General features: G+C 46.9%; 1 protein-coding gene across 2 annotated transcripts in view; it reads right to left on the minus strand.

The window, feature by feature from the left end:
• SPEN (spen family transcriptional repressor) overlaps positions 1–16318 on the minus strand; it is an 89261-nt gene that overhangs the window by 3304 nt on the left and 69639 nt on the right. For both annotated transcript variants that reach the window (XM_045774702.2, XM_045774701.2), the window contains 3 exons: positions 15347–15460; positions 14273–14373; positions 104–8279 (listed from right to left, as the gene is read on the minus strand). In XM_045774702.2, the coding sequence (XP_045630658.2) occupies positions 104–8279; positions 14273–14373; positions 15347–15460 (8391 nt within the window). The remainder of the gene's footprint in view (positions 1–103; positions 8280–14272; positions 14374–15346; positions 15461–16318) is intronic.

Below are 16318 nucleotides of genomic sequence, written 5' to 3' on the forward strand. Positions count from 1 at the left end.
TTTCAGGAATGCCTCTTTAAACTCACGGAAAGGGCAACACATGTCAGGGGCTGCAGTGGCACCGCAACTGCCCCAGGGAGGAAGGCTGATGTGTGGCACTCACCTGAGCGGGAGCCTTGGTCCGAGGAGGTAGACCGATGGAGGTGGCGGTGGCAGGAAACTGAGTGTGCGTGAGCTGAGCGGGGCCGTGGTAGGTGCGGATGTCTCCGTATCTGTACTCCTGAAACAGCTCCCCGCTGGAGTGCACTATCTGCACACCGTGGGTCACCACCACGGGCGGGGTCAGAGGCAGCCCCTGCAACTGGTTGCTGGGGGTGACCGTGAGGATGCGGGCCTCCCCGTGGGGGGCAGGGGCCGGGGCCGTTTTGGCTTCCGCGGTCTTGGTGGTGTCTTTCCCGGGCTGCTGCGGGACCTTGCTGGCCGGTGGCACCTTCACCACCCCGTCTGCTGCCCGGGGCTGCTCGCCGACAGCCGTCACGTGCGGGTGCACCATGATCCTCACGTCCCGGGGCACGGTGTACGGGTGCAGCCGGTACTCGGACTGCATGACCAGCACCTCCGACTGCACGGGGGCCGCAGCCCGAGCAACAGGGAGGTGATAATGCACTTCTTCCTCCGGAGGGTGCTGGGGGGCCAGGGCCGGCACACTAGCTGCGGCCGGCTGGGGCGTGCCCGCACGCTGCGGTGCCCTGACCTCTATCTGCTGGGGCTGCAGAGGGGCCCGCGGAGAGTGAAGGGTCTCCGGCCGGATGCTGTAGGTGATGCTGGGCAGCGTGGGAGTGTTCATTCTCACCTCGCCCTGGGACAGGTGGCTAAGGGACACAGTCTGGGTGATGCTGTGGGGCGGCATGATGACAGACTGCTCCGGGTGGATGCTAGAGATGAACTGAGGCACGGGGATGCCTGCCGCCAGCATGACTGTGGCGTTGGTGGAGAGAGCGGTGGACGCGGTGCTGCTGGGGTGGCACGCTCTCGGGAACGGGGACGGAGCAGGCCCACTGGGTCGAGGAGAATGTGCATCTGGCTTTGCGGCTGCCAAATGGGAGACCGTTCGGTCTGTTGGGGTACTGGGCCCTGAGGCGACGTGGTTCACTTCTGCAGGCAGCTTGCTGGGCAGAGCAGGAGGGTGGTGGGGATTGAGAGCAGACCCCAGATTCGCCGGCTGGAGGACCTTGGTCTCTATTTTGAGGGTGACGGGGTCAGCAAGCTTTTTATTAGTGGTGACTATGCTTGGGGTGAGGACCAGCTGGTTGTGAACCAGCACTGGGGGCGTGTTTATGCCCTGGGTGAGAACCTTCACTGTGCCGCCCTGGGTGACAGGTGTGGACACGGAGAGGTGAATGGGCTCGGGCTTCTCCAAGGACGGACGGTCAGCCTTCACGGATGAAATCACAGGAGATGCGTTATACGTCTGGGCAGTCAGTACCAGAGTAGAATGAGTGGCCACATTGGCATAGCCCGAAGGAGCCTGGGGGCCTTTGGGCGAAGGCTGTGACGGGGCGACAGAATCCCCCTTGACCTGGGACTTGGACACCGACTGTTGGAATTCGATGTCCATGGCACTGGCCGGGGGGATCTGGCTGATCTTAGCGCTGATCCGCTGCGGGCCTTCCGTCTTCTGCCCCGAGTAGCTCAGGAGCACGACCCCTTCGGATGTGTTCACACGCAGCCCGGCACCAGAGCCCGTGTCTGCCGGGCGGTCGTCGATCACGGACATAGACCCTGGGTGGAACCGACTGTTCTCATTAGTGCTGGGTCTGGGTTTGCACTTTGCTGATGGTGTAATCACTGCACCTGCCACCGTCACTGTGCCTGTTGTAGTGGCGGTCGCGCTGCCAGATGCGGCAGTCACTGCCCCCGCTGTGACGGTCACTGCACCTGCATTCATGGCGCCCGTGGTGGCGTTCACCGTGCCGGTGGCGGCGTTCACCGCACCCACAGCGGCGTTCACCGGAGTGGTGAGAACATTCACTGGCCCCGTCAGGACATTCACTGGCCCCTTGAGGACGTTCACGGGGCCAGCAGGAGTGTTCACCAAACCTTTCAGCGTGGTCACTGAGCCCTTCACGGGGCCCTTCAGCGCATTCACGGGGCCGGTCAGGGCATTCACTGGGACCAAGGAGACATTCACCAGGCCGGTCAGAGCACTCACCAGGCCGGTCAGGGTTTGAGGGGCTGGTTTTGCCAGAGTTATCTTTTGCGAGTTCTCCAAATCAATGCTCACGGGCATCCGGCTAATCACAGAAGTAATTTTGGGAGCAATGACCGGAGCCACCTTTTCCTTTTCAGCGGCTACTGGAACCTCTGGGGCCTGTGTGTCAGAGGTGTTGGGTACCGGAGCTGCTGGTTTTTCTTCTAAGAGTGGCTTTTTAGGCTCAACTGGAGGCGGGGGTGGTGCCTCGTGCAGGCAAGGGGCGGCACTGACAGGCTCTGCAATGGCAGTTGTGACACTCGTGGAAGTGATGCCAGTGGCGGAGACGTATTTGGGGTCCATGAGGATCTTCCTCAGTGTGCTGGAGCTGGTGTCCATGTCAGAAGCTTTTGTGTCTGGGGGAAGAGCTGGAGATGGGGTAGACTGAGCCCGAGGCTCCTCCTGCCTGGTGATCCACTCTGTGACCTTAGGAGGGGGACTCTGGTGTGGGATCCCCCCAGAGGCAACAGGGGGTGGGAGCTTTGCTGCCGTTACCGAAGGGATTGTGGGGGTGGGTGTGCTTGAGTCACTGGGTGGGGTCACCGGGTCACTCTCAATGATGGAATGCACCTTGAACCTGGCTTGAGGTTCATCCTCCACTGGCGCTGGCTGGGAGGGAGGGGGAAGGTCTGGGAGCGCAGACGCTCTGGTGGGGGTCTTTTCTTCAACACTGCTTTCTTGGGACGGATTCTCGACGGGAGGAGTCTTGCTTGGGTCCGAAGCACAGGACTCCGGCGGAGCGGACGGGGGCTTTTCTCTCTGCTGCTCTTCCTGTACAGCTTCTGGGGCTGGCACTGCCGTCCCCTCATCTGTAGCAGGACTCTTGCTTTGAACTTGGTCAGGTTCAGGGACGTGGGTCTCTGCAGTGCCCCCCGTTTTCTTATTTGTATTCCGTTTGCGACGTGATCGACTTGTCTTCTGGCGCCCTTTCTCTTTCCGAGCAAGAGGGACTTCTGCTTCTTTTGCTCCTTTGGCTTCTGGCACTGGGTGGGAGGTCTCGCTGCTGTTCCCCCCAGCTTCCTTGGTATCTGCTGGGCCTGCTGAGGGGTCAGGGGCACTGGCTGGTGGCCCAGAAGATTCTGTAGCAGCTTCGGTCTCCAAGATGCCAGAGACAGCCTCATCGGTCTCAGGCTCCATTCCTTCCCCTGGGGGCTGCGGCGCCTGAGAGCGGGGCTGAAGATCTGTCTGGGATTCTGCAGGGTAAGGTGCAGCTGCTGGGAAATTTTCTGCCTCCCCAGAAATGTCATTGATAATGGACCCAATGGCTGCAGCCAGTTCCGTTTCACTTGCCTGGTGTGCCGGCTTGTCCCTGTCCTCAGCGGAGAGACCCTCTGGTGCGTCCGCAGCCGCCGCCTTGAAGGCTGCGGAGGAGGGTTCGGTGAGCTTGGCGATGTTCTCCACCGCCTGCTCCAGCTCCATCTGCTTGGCTAACTGATTGGCTTCTGGGGACGGCGCAGAGGCAGACACATCTTCCTTTGCCTCCACTTCCTTGCCCGGAAGGGCTGGATCGCTGTTCAACTGGGATGACGAACTGCCTCCCTTCTGGGGACTCTCGCTCTTCTCGGCCGGGCCGGCCGCCACCTCCGCGTCCTTCTCCACCGCCAGCCCCCCGGGGCCCACCGCCACACTGGGACTGACACCGGTATCCACGTTTTTGAGATTTGCAGATTTGTCCACTGCTGACCTAGAGTTTCGAGATCTTCCTCTCTTTGACTTGGAGTTTTTTTCAGGGGCTGTTTTTTTCTCCACCACTTCAACTGCAGGGGCTTCCAGTGCATTTTTATCTGTGCTCATTTCTTTTTTGTCACGTTTTTGTTCACTTCCTGCTTCTTCTTTATCAGCCTTGGATTTTGTGTTATTCTCTTTCACGTTTACTTGGGGACTCGCCTCCGTGGCCGCTTCCACACGTTCAGCATCTACTTTTGGCTCATTTTTCCCCCTTTTCCCTTGTGGGCCACCAGCAGCTCCAGATTTTTGGGCTCGTGGGGACCTCCATCCCTCGGCTGGTTTGAGTGTCTCAACTGGTTCTTTCGCCTCAGTCTCCTCATCTTCTTCAGCCCGACGGCGTGTTTTCGGAGGCCTCCCCCTCCTTGGGGTTGTGGGGACCACTGCGGCCTCCTGCAGCTCTCGCTCCAGCCTCTTCCTGGTCACTCGTGGCTGCTCCACGGGCTCCTTGACGGGAGAGCGGCTCTCGTGGTCACCCATGGTGGCATAGACACTCCTCACGTTCCGGCGCCTTGTTCGGCTGAGGGGCAGACTTGGTTCGGGGTGTTCTGGGTCTGCGGCTGAGTTTTTAGAGGCGGTCCTTGTAATCTTCTCTGCCTCCATCTTCAACTCTAAAAGCTTCTGTGCTTCTCCCCGAGGAGAATTGGACCGCTTGAGTTTCTCCCGGTCTATGCGCTCGCTCTTCCTGGTGACAGGCTTCTCCACGGTACTTGCGGCAGCGGCCTGAACGGGGGTCTTGGAACGCTTGCTTTTGTTTGGCTTTTTATCTTTTGGAGCAACTGGAGGGTCAACCTCAATGTCTTCAGAAGCTGGAGGCTGAACCTCAGGGACAACTTCCGCTTTCTGATTTGCGTTAGGCTCAACATTAGCAGCTGAGTTTGGTTTTTCCACTTTTGGCTCATCAGCTTCCTCAGGCTTCGGAGCCGGTTTTGAAAGCGGCTGCGTGCTATCAGGTTCCGGATCTGCAGCGACCTCTACCTGGGAAAAGGAGGCCCCGGGAGTTGGAGGCTTGGTGTCCAGATAAGGCAGCTGGTCAGCTGATGAGCCCTCTTCCACAACTGATGGAGCCCCAGCAGCATCTTGACTGGGGTCCAGTCCTGCGGGTGGGTCGGCCTGTTCGGTCTGCTGTGCGGCGCTGGCGGCCTGTTCAGCCCCAGGCTTTGCTTCTTCGGAGGCGGAAGCCGGCTCCCTGGGCTTGTCTTCTGTCACCAGAGGCACTTCCCCTGCTTTTTCGCTGGCTGTCGTCTTCTCCAGGGACGATGGTGCTGACTCTGGAGCTATAGCTGTGACAGCAGGAGGCCCACTTGGAGGGGGAGTCTTCAGTTCAGACTCTTTACTCTCAGAGGCAGATTCTGGGGTCTCAGGGTGATCCTCGGTATCTTCCTGCTTCTCAGCCTCTTTGGGTTTTTGGTCTTTTTCCTTTTCTTTCTGTTGCATTCGTGTGAGTTCCATAAATCTGCTATGGAAAAGAACGACGGGCTCTTGAATCAAATCGGCTGTGCTGTTTGCTCCGTCAGATGTCCGCCGCCCGTACAGCCTACCAGCAATGAAGTCAGAGTCGTCGTCTTTCCTCTCTAGATGCTGCAGTCGCTTGGAATCTTGTTCAAAGATCGAGCTGTGTAAAAAACGCGACGCAAATAATTCTTGTCTTTCCTGTTCCTCTTCTTTGTGGTCATCTTTTTTATCATCCATTTTTCCTTCTGCATCAGTCCGAATTTTCTTCTTTTTCATGTACCAGGACGGAATAGGTCTTGGAGCAGAGTCAACCTTTTCTTTATCTTTGTTGTTTCGAAAATTAGCAAAACGGGAGTCCCAATCAAGAAAAGACCAGTTTTCTTCTCGAGATGAAGACAGTGATTTAGCTCTTTCGAGCAAAGCCTTGGTGTCTGGTGTGATTGTCTTATCCAATGCAAAAGAATAAAATTTGTTCCTTTCTAAAGAACTGGAGAGTCTTTCATCTCGTTCACGTAGTTTGTCTTCTCTGTCCCTCAATAAAAAAGACAGCCGAGAGCTCTCATATAAAGCAGAGGCTCTGGGTGAGTGGGACTTGTGTTCGCCATCTTCATCAGAATCAGAAGGCACCTCACCGGGTTCCAAGTCACGTACAGACCTCTTTCGAAGGCTGTCTCTCTTAATTATGCTGTTTGGGAAACTCACGTCAAATCTGCTGGCATCTTGTTTCATTTGAGAATCCCACCGATTTAGTTCGTCTTCAGAATTCAAGACAGAGAGCTTTATTTTGGCCATGTCTGCCATCTGTTCTCGCCTGCTAGAATCATAAGGATTAAACTTTAAGGACTCTTCTCTGACTGTTATGTTAGGATAGGGGAGACCTTTTTCATCTCCTTTGGGAGACCCTTTTACTGACACGAGCCTAGGGGAGCCCACAGGGTCATCTTCCTCATGGAAGGAACCATGCCGGACACTGGGAGAGCCGCCAGTCCTTTCGGAGTCCTCACTGATTTGGCGTGAGCTTCTGTAATTCCTCTCTCTCTTGGTGCAGATATCAAAATCAACATGGTCCAGCCTTTTCTTTTTGCTGGGAGGAGAGTCATCAGTGACATCTTGGGGGGGCTTGCCTACCTCGTGAACCAGACTCCGTCTTTCATACTCATCTACATCTTTTTTAGGACTGCCAAACTTCTCAGACTTGGCAATCTCCATCTCCATCTGCTGTTTCCTACGACTCTGCTCCATTTGTTTTCGGTAACTCTGCGTGTGATCGATATCGATGCCAATTTTTTCTTCGGTGTTTACTGAATGTGGTTTCTCTTGGCTTGATTTACCTTCAAGTGTCTCATCACGAAGACTGCAATAGTTTTTCCTAATATCTTCTCTCTCTTGTCCTTGATCATCTAATAACTGCAGCTGTTTGAGTTGTGGTTTTGAGGGAACGGGTTTTTTGGACTGGATTTCTTGATTTTCCACAGACTCGCATACCAGTTCTCCCAGCCTCGCTTGCAGGTCTGAGTTGGGCCTCGAGCCAGTCCCAACAGAAACACTGGCAAGCTCCTGACAGTCTTTGGGGCTGGGAACAGCATTAAGTCTGTCTAGTTTGATTTTTTTAGATTCTCGTTTAAGAATTTCTTTCCTCACAGGCTTTCTTTCGGACTCTCCTTCCCTCAGCAGAATGACATCTCTAGACGACAGGTCAGGCTGCTTTTTTAGAAGTACCCGAGCCTCCTCCATCTCTGGACTACTTTTCTTGACTTCTGATTTTTGCCTTTCTGCTTTCAGACCGGAATCTGCAAAACGCCTCTTCCTCGCCTCCAGCTTCTCCAAGTCCACGGCGCTGACCCCGTCAGCAGTCTGCTCTGGTTTTAGGTGCTTCCTGGGCTTAAGCCTACCTTCCTTATCTACCACTTCGATGTGGCTCGACAGTCCCTTTTCCTTCGGCACTTTCATTCGAACGGATTCCAGTTTAGACAAGTCAGACTTTGCAGCCTCCGTCTGACAGACCTGAAGTTTCTGATCCAGGGCAGAAGACTTGGCAGTGTCATTATCAAGCTTAGCTTTCAGCTTTTCCAAAGGAGTGTGGTCAATAACTTTCCCCTCTTTCTCTTTCACTCGTGTCAAAACCACACAGGGCATGAGCTCCAGGCGGTTTTTTGCTATTCCTTCTTTGTCAGCTTTCTCTCTGCTTAGTTTATTAGAACTCCTTGATTTTTCAGGGGTCTGTTCTCTCTCATTTTCTTGGTCTGTCTCAGAAGACTGAGAACTAGGGGAATGAACTTTTCCTTTTCGTTTCTGCTTTTCAGTTTTGTCCTTTTCCACTTTTTCCTTCCTTATTAAGCGTCTCTCTCTTTCCACTCTCTCAGGATCAAAAGTCCTTTCTTTATCTGTCTTTTCATTTTTAGTATAGCGTTCCAAACGAGATTTGTCGAGTTTATCGTATCTTGGAGGGGAAAGTGAGCTACAGCTCCCACTCCGGTCTGAGGATCGGCTGTAAATCCTCCTTTCAGAATCACTTGGCAACCGCTCTGACTGTGAGGGAGATGCTCCAGGGCTCTGTGGGCGTCGCAAGTGCACTGGGCTCTGACTGCGCTCAATTGGCCTCCTCTCGTGGTCTCTGTCCCGGTCAGACTCAAACCTTTCGCGTTCTCTCTCTCTTTCCCTTTGCCTGTAACTGTATTCCCGAATGTCTTGTTCATAAGGATCGTTTCTGTAATCCCTGTACTCCCGAGGATCGTCGTAGTACCGTGATTCATAGTAGTCTCCTTGGTAAGTTTCCCATTCCGAATAAAATTCTCTCCCTCGGGCTGGATAGTCCCGTCTGGAATCCTCAGGGTATGTGCCTGGAGTACGTACATTCTCATAGTATGTGCGATCTTGGCTATAGTCATAAGATCCCCTTCGTTCCTCTCTACCGAATATGAAAAAGAATGTATTAGTTCTTTTGTTTTCTTGTCATTGACACATTAAATCACACACATGAGATTACAAAGTCCTGCTTCTAAAAATCTTGGGCACCTGAGTGGCTCAGTCAGTTAAGCGTCTACCTTTGGCTCAGGTCATGACCCTGGGGTCCTGGGATTAAGCCCCACGGTGGGCTCCCTGCTCAGAGGGGAGTCTGCTTCTCCCTCTCCCTCTGCTGCTTCCCCCTCCTCCGCTCGCTCTTGCTCTCTTTCAAATAAATAAATCTTAAAAAAAAAAAAAATCTTTGCCATTGTTTACTCAATTAGACCTGGACCGTCCAATACCGTCCATAGCCAGCCACAACCCACATGTGGCTACTGAGAACTTGAAATTTGAGACGTGAATACAGAATACACACCGGACTTAGATTTAGTTTAAAAAAAAAAAAAAACTTCAGTAGTTTATTTAGATTGATTGTATGTGAAATAGTAATATTTTAGATATACTGAGAGTTAAATAAAATTATTTTTACCTTTTCATTTTTTACTGTGTCTACTAGGAAATTTAAATCCACAAATTTAGTTTGCATTATGTTTCTACTGGACAGCACTTCAGCCCTTTTTTATTCTTTTGGTTGAGGTGTCATGACTTATATAATAAACATTAATATTAAACATTATCATATCCCCACATTTCCAAATCTTTCATAATTACTTTTCTGTCAAAAGATATTCTTACTACAACTTGGGAAACAAATGCATTATTGGGAAAAATAGAGAATAATTTAATTGAAATCCTCCCACCTACGTGACCCATATGATACTGGTAATACCTCTCTCTCAATTCGCAATTAAAAAAAAACGCGTTGGGGGCCAGTCTCCCTCAGCTGTCTCCTCACTTGTAAAATGGTGGTAACCCTTCCTCATAAGGCTCTTAAGAGGATTTTTTTTTTTTTTTAAGATTTTATTTATTTATTTGACAGAGAGAGACAGGCAGCGAGAGAGGGAACACAAGCAGGGGGAGTGGGAGAGGAAGAAGCAGGCTCTCAGCGGAGGAGCCTGATGTGGGGCTCGATCCCAGAACGCCGGGATCACGCCCTGAGCCGAAGGCAGACGCTTAAAATGACTGAGCCACCCAGGCGCCCCAAGGCTCTTAAGAGGATTAAATAACAGTTTTAAGAACTTTCCTGACATAATGTGAGGCACATACTTGGCCTTCAGTAATGTTACTTTTCCCCAAGCCACCAACTGAACACAAGCCTTGTGAGAGGATTCCTCAGTTGTAAAGGAATTCACTGTGGTTTTCTCTTATAGGGACCCATCCCGGGGCATTCGAGATAGGATTAAATTTACACACAAGAACATGTATGATGGATAAAATGAAATGTACCCGTAATAGAGACCAATTCTTTCACTCTTGTTCACTCTCCATCTCTGTTCCCTCAAGCAGGTCATACGTTCTATACAGTCATGCCGTTAGTGGCTTACTGAAACATAAAAAATCTACAGTTTAAACCCCTAAAGGCATGAGCTTTTTTGGGGTCGTCTTGTAACAGTGTTTGGCTCATAGGAGCCACTCAAGTATCTTTTGAGAGAATAAGCCTTCGAAAAATATGTCAAAGCTACCACTGAGTGATGTTCTACCCCACTCTCCACAGCAAATGAAGCATCCAAGACTAACATGCAAACACTGGAAGCATCAGTAACACATTATTGTATGTATTTATACGGAATTTCTCAGTCCATAGAGAACATCTGATGGGTGTATCTGTGTCATTCTGCTTAACTGGATTCAAGGTGATCTTTCTCAAGTTCCACAGGAATCAGATTCTTCGCCTAAATAACAGCCAGCTACCTTAAAATAAATATTACTAGGCACAGAACTCGGCTAATTTAATTCATCACCAATGTAAATACGAACTCCAAGGAAGCACCTTTTCATACATAAAGGTAAACATACTGTATGCTTTCTAATATAAAGTGATTAAGACACCTACAATGGTCACTGGCTCACTGCCCACATTAACAGTAGGCTTAAAATCATACTGCAAAAACAGTCTCAAGGTATGTTTTAGATTAATCAGACTAAAACTATGTCCAAAAATATGAAGTTACACAAATTAAAGGTATATGTGTAAACATTAGTGGAGCACTACTCCGTTTAATAAACACTGACTTGGCACGTATTTTGCTGGGCCCCGACTACCAAAAGAAATGAGTGTTCCTGCCCTCAAAGAATGCAAGTCAACCAGGAGACAGTACAACTGCACACTGGTACCCTGGACAAAAGGGTCTCCGAAGAACCTGGAAAAGCCAGGTTTTGAGGTAACTGTTCACATGACTGCACGATATCGCAACTCCCCTAAGTAGGTAGGAAATTCACCTAAAGCATAATAGGATCCTGTAAATGCATCTCGAGAATTATTCTGGTAACGTGTGAAGCTCAATGCACTAGCAGGTAGGAGCACTGGGCTTATCTCCAGCCCAAACACGTCTTAGCCTGTGACCTTATCAGCGAAGTCATCTGATCTTCAGTTCCCACCAAAAGTAACAGAGAAGAGTCTCGGCCCTACCTCTCTGACACAGTGTTTGAGGGAATTAATGAAATGCTATTTTTAAACTGCAGTGCCCTATGCAAACCGGTCACTGCATTCCTGAGCTAAGTTATCATTAGAGGTAAAGCATTTTTTTCATTCATGCATTAACTATTCAGTGGGATGAATTTATTCCACTCTATGGAAAGGGCAAAGACCTCCACGTTCTACTGCAAGCAAGGAATGCACTCTGTAAGCACTGCCATCTGAAACCAAACAGGGCAAAACTGAGTCACGCTTAGGTCCCTCATCCTCCTGCTTCCTGTATCAGGAGATAAACTCCATTCAACAGGGGTAAATAACCATGGGTAAGAAGCAAAGAACAAAGCCAGAGCCAGATCATCAGTAAAATGGGTGAATTTAAGTGTTAATATACAAAAACGAACACCCACACAGCATTATACAACCCTCACAAGACACTATCCTTTGAAAAATATTTACTGTATGCACAGAAGATTTTAATAGTGGATGTTTTATGTTTTAGGTGCCACTAGACCACCAACACACCTTCCACTAGCTTATGGGGAAGGATTCCTATAAGCACTTAAAATGTTAACAACGACTTCAAACTGCTACTTGGGGACCCAGAATGGAAAACGTTTTTCTCTCTCCACAAGCCCACATATTCTCCGATATATGCACATGCACCCTCTCTCACACACACTACACAAACTGACACAGGAAAGCCTTGTATCAAAACTGACTTTCTGGCTAGAGGGCAGTGGATTCCAGTCTACTAGTGAAAAACTATCAAATCCTCCGAAGTTCAAGCTTTTGGGAATTTGACTGTGGGGTACATTTTTCATTTAAAAAACCTTCCCAGGGGCGCCTGAGTGTCTTAGTCAGTTGGGTGTCTGCCTTCAGCTCGGGTTGTGATCCCAGGGTCCTGGGATCGAGCCCCACGTCGGGCTCCCTGCTGGGCAGGGAGCCTGTTTCTCCCTCTCCACCCTGCCTGTGAGCTCTCTCAGTATCTCTGTCTCTCTGTCTCTCAAGTGGATAAATAAAATCTTAAAAATAAATAAATAAATAAATAAATAAATAAATAAATAAATAAAAATAAAAATAAAAATAAAAATAAAAATAAAAATAAATTAAAAAAAACTCCTCAGGGTATGTGTTATGGTGAGCGCTGTGTATTGTGTAACAATGATGAGCCACAGATCTGTACCCTGAAACAAATAATACAATATATGCTAATAAAAAAATCATTAATAATCTAACCACCCTGAAATAGATACAAGTGCCGCTATATATAAATTTAAGTACGTGTGTGTACATGCACGTATTCTGTGTGTGTGTATGTGTATACATCTTTCCGTCTTCTTCGCATATATGTACTTGTGTTTTATAAAACTGGGTCATACTGTACTTACTGCTTTATAACCCACTTTAAAAACTTTCATTTAATCACTATTGCATAATTATTTTTAAAAAAAGAATGCAAGGATGGTTCAAACACAAAATTCAATCAATATTATACACATTAAAAGAATGAAGGAAAAAACACATGATCATTTCAATTGATGAAAAAAAATCCAGTACCCTTTCCTGATTTAAAAAAAAAAACAACACCTCATCCAAGTAGGAATAAAAGGAAACTTTCTGAACACAGTAAGTGTATGGGAGGGCACCTGGGTGGCTTAGTCAGTTAAGTGTCTGCCTTTGGCTCAGGTCATGATCCCAGGGTCCTGGGATCGAGCCCTGCATCAGGCTCCCTGCTCTGTGGGGCACCTGCTTCTCCTCTCCCTGCCACTCCCTCTGCTTGTGCTCTGTGTCAAATAAATAAAATCTTAAAAAAAAAAAACCAAACCAAACCAAACCAAACTCCTCAGGGCCACCTGGCTGGCTCAGCTGGTAGAGCATGAGACTCCTGGTCTGGGGTTTATAAAGTTCACGTCCACATTTGGGTGCAGAGATTAGTTAAAAACAAAATCTTTAAAAATAAATAAATAAAAATTTAAAAAACTTTCCCAGTATTCAATGACTGCCGCAGAATATTCCACAAGGAAAGGACTCAAAAAATACACATGCTTTTTATGACTTAAACAAAAATTAAGTGGCAAGAACAGGTAGTAAAAAGGGAATATATTCCACAGGTTTCCGACAACACAATCAGGATCTGACTCATACTTGTTTTAGACCCTTCTTTTACACTTAACTAGAGTGTCTGAAGGCATTTTTCACACACAGCCTTTTAACACATATGTACAGGGGTGGAGATCCAGTGGTGACATTCCAGGAGACTTAATCACAGAGGCGTGTCTGGACAAACAGCTTGACCATGCGGATGATAGTTTCCATTTTCTTTTTTTTTTTTTTAAGATTTTATTTATTCACTTGACAGAGAGACAGCGAAAGAGGGAACACAAGCAGGGGGAGTGAGAGAGGGAGAAGCAGGCTTCCGGCCAAGCAGGGACGCAGGGCTGGATCCCAGGACCCTGGGATCATGACCTGAGCCAAAGGCAGATGCTTAATGACTGAGCCACCCAGGCTCCCCGATAGACTCCATTTGCAAATGTGATCAGCTACTGAAGCACTTGGTGACACTATGTTAGGGTGTTTTAGTATCATCAGTCTAAAAAAAGAGTTAATCATCAGTTTGGGGACAGTTTTAAGCTAACAGAAATAGCCTGGTTCAAACTATGAGACTTAAAATGATTCGGAACTGCAATGTTTCCTACAAGCAGCAGGAAAAAAAGTCAGATACTACATTACCATGACCAAAAAAATTATTAAGAGGAAATAAGGTTTACTTTTTTACATTGCTGAAGTTACCAAATTTATATATGCTTTGGCTTACTGATTCACAAATTATTTAGAAGATTCAAATTTAAAGCAAAGAAAGCTCTTGATAATCTTATCAATTAAAAAAAATTAATTTTTTAATGGGGGGCCCGAACTCAAGACCCTGACTGAGATCAAGACCTGAGCAAAGATCAAGAGTCAGACACTTGACCGACTGAACCACCCAGGGGCGCATTTTTTTTTTTTTTTTTTTTGACTAATAGTATGAGCACATGCACAGTAATAATCTGGATTTTGTCATTACTAAATATACAGGGCACTTAAGAGTTTGCAGTGCCCTTCAACATGTTATCATATTTAATTTAAAACTGTTAATCTAGCAAAATGGTAACTCTTTCAAATTCTAGGAGCATTGAGTGAGAAATGTATTTAGCTTAACCTAAATCCCACAAGCCACCTGAAAACTGGATTCATAAAAATAAACCTGGGTTTCTGTATGAGGGGATAAAAGGAAAGGAGTTTTTTCAGGGTAAGTGTAGAAATAAGGGGTGAAAAGTAAAATTTAATCCCATCTAAATTTGATGTATTTGAAATTTTAAAATTCAAGCTATGCTGGTATGTTTAAAATACATACCTTCTTGCTTGGAAAAAAAAATACATACCTTCTTTCTACTAACATTTCATAAAAGTCTCTAATATCTTGACCAGATTTTTCCATACAGTGATAAAATGCCAGCTGACTTTCCCGATTTGCAAAATCCACCTTAAAAAGAAAGAATAGCAGGTGTTTGATTCAAGTTTCACGTTTTCAAGTTTCAAATTTTCAAATTTGAAAATCCTTCCCAACACAGCCCTCTGGATAAACTTCAAGTAAGAGCAATCTGTCTCAACTAAGTGAAACAGTCCTAACTGAAACTGTATTCTGTTAACATGAAATCTCTCTCAATTCCAACACAAATCTCAACAAGGCACTATATAATTTAAGGTTCCAGAACCCAATACTGAAGGAGTGGAGAAGGCAAAATGGAAAACTAAAACAATACCTATCGAGATTCTACGTTGCCAAATAATCAGATCAACTAAACCCAGAAATCTGTGTTGAATTTAAATTTGTTGGAACCACAGTTAGAACATAAAAATAAAATATGGAAGAACATTTAAACTTCACTCACAGCTGCGCCTCAGAGTCATTTAAGCCTAGGATACCCATCATCTATCAATATCTTATTTCAAAAGACTTGTTTCAATTTAACCATCACAGGTATTAAGTGCATAAACTCCTTCAAGTTATCATGAACAGGAGTTTTTAAACAAAAACAGCAGACAAAGATTGACTGTTCAGTGGTTACCCACTCTTTAGGAGAGGAGGAAAGAAGAGGAAGAGAGGATCATTCAGGAAGCTAGAATGCGTGACACTTCGAGCTCCTGGGTGTGCAGATACTGTACCACAGGTGAATGTGGGCCAGCCTGCACCAAGAGCATACATGTAAGCGTCAGGTACCTGGGGTGTAAAGAAGCACATTTCCTTGAATGACACGACTTTTAGGGAAAATCCTTTGGCTAACGACCCTTTGGCCTCAAGTAGCCAAGTATACAAATAATATTCCCCTTAAAAACGGGACCTACGGTGCATATACTGTAAACCACTCCCCTTGCTGGCCACCTACAGAATGCGTTAAGAGGGTGGGATCTCAGTATGATTTTGTTTCACTTCTGATTAAAGTCATTCTGCACACCTTAATTTTATTCCCACCGATTTTCCTCCCCTTGGTCTCTTTTACAGCTGCTTGTGCATATTCAATTTCATTGTAGAGAACCAGGGCCATGCCTTTTAAGCGGTCAAACACCACCTATAAAAAACAAAAAAACAAAACAAAAACCAAATAAGAAGAACCTCATCCACTAGACTTAGTGTCAGTCCCAAGAAAATCCTGTCTCAAGGATGCTGCCAAGAAAAAATATATTTATGTATTTTTTATTCTAGAAAAAAATATCAGGCTTTTCCTGGTGATGCATGTTGTAGTGAAAACACACAATAAAAATGTGAAGGGACCGTTTACAATTGTGGATGTTGTGGCTTGAGGTACAGCATGCCTTTATTTTGTTTTTCTGTATTTTACTTTATTTTCTATGTTGACGGAGTCCTGTACTATACTCAAGTAAGCATTCTTGTAGTTTTGGCTCAAAAAAACCCACCCCTGAAAGAGAGAAAACGATGTAGAGCACTGAATCAACAATAAATTTCAGTGAATACTGGTTATAAGTAGAATTCTTAAAGCTGCTGGATTTTTTACTTACGCTAGCAGTCTTTATGATGTGTGTTTCTCCAAACGACAAAAGCTACACTGAAAGAAACGCTGACATTACGCACCATGCCCATGACAGTGTGAATCTGCTCTCAAGGAGTTCAAAGCCCTCCTTTCACATGATGGAATGGGGTCCAAAGACCCTTCCCCTGCTGGACGCAGGCACGGTACATTACCGACACTAGGCGGATGCACATTCTGTTGTACGAGCAGCCTTTTAAAGTCATCTTGTATTTTTTAAATGAAGCCTAATTATGTATTAGTGTGAATGTAAATAATTAGATAATCAGACTAATTTTAATGAGAGAAAATTACCAAAACCCCTAAGAAACATTCTATTTAACAGTATTATGCAAATTAGTTTCACAATTAATCATCTTGGCTAGTTCAAAATAGTTTTCC

Source organism: Ursus americanus, chromosome 33 (assembly GCF_024610735.1).
Source record: "Ursus americanus isolate L20-20 chromosome 33, mUrsAme1.1.p, whole genome shotgun sequence".
In the NCBI taxonomy this organism is placed as follows: Eukaryota; Metazoa; Chordata; class Mammalia; order Carnivora; family Ursidae; genus Ursus; species Ursus americanus.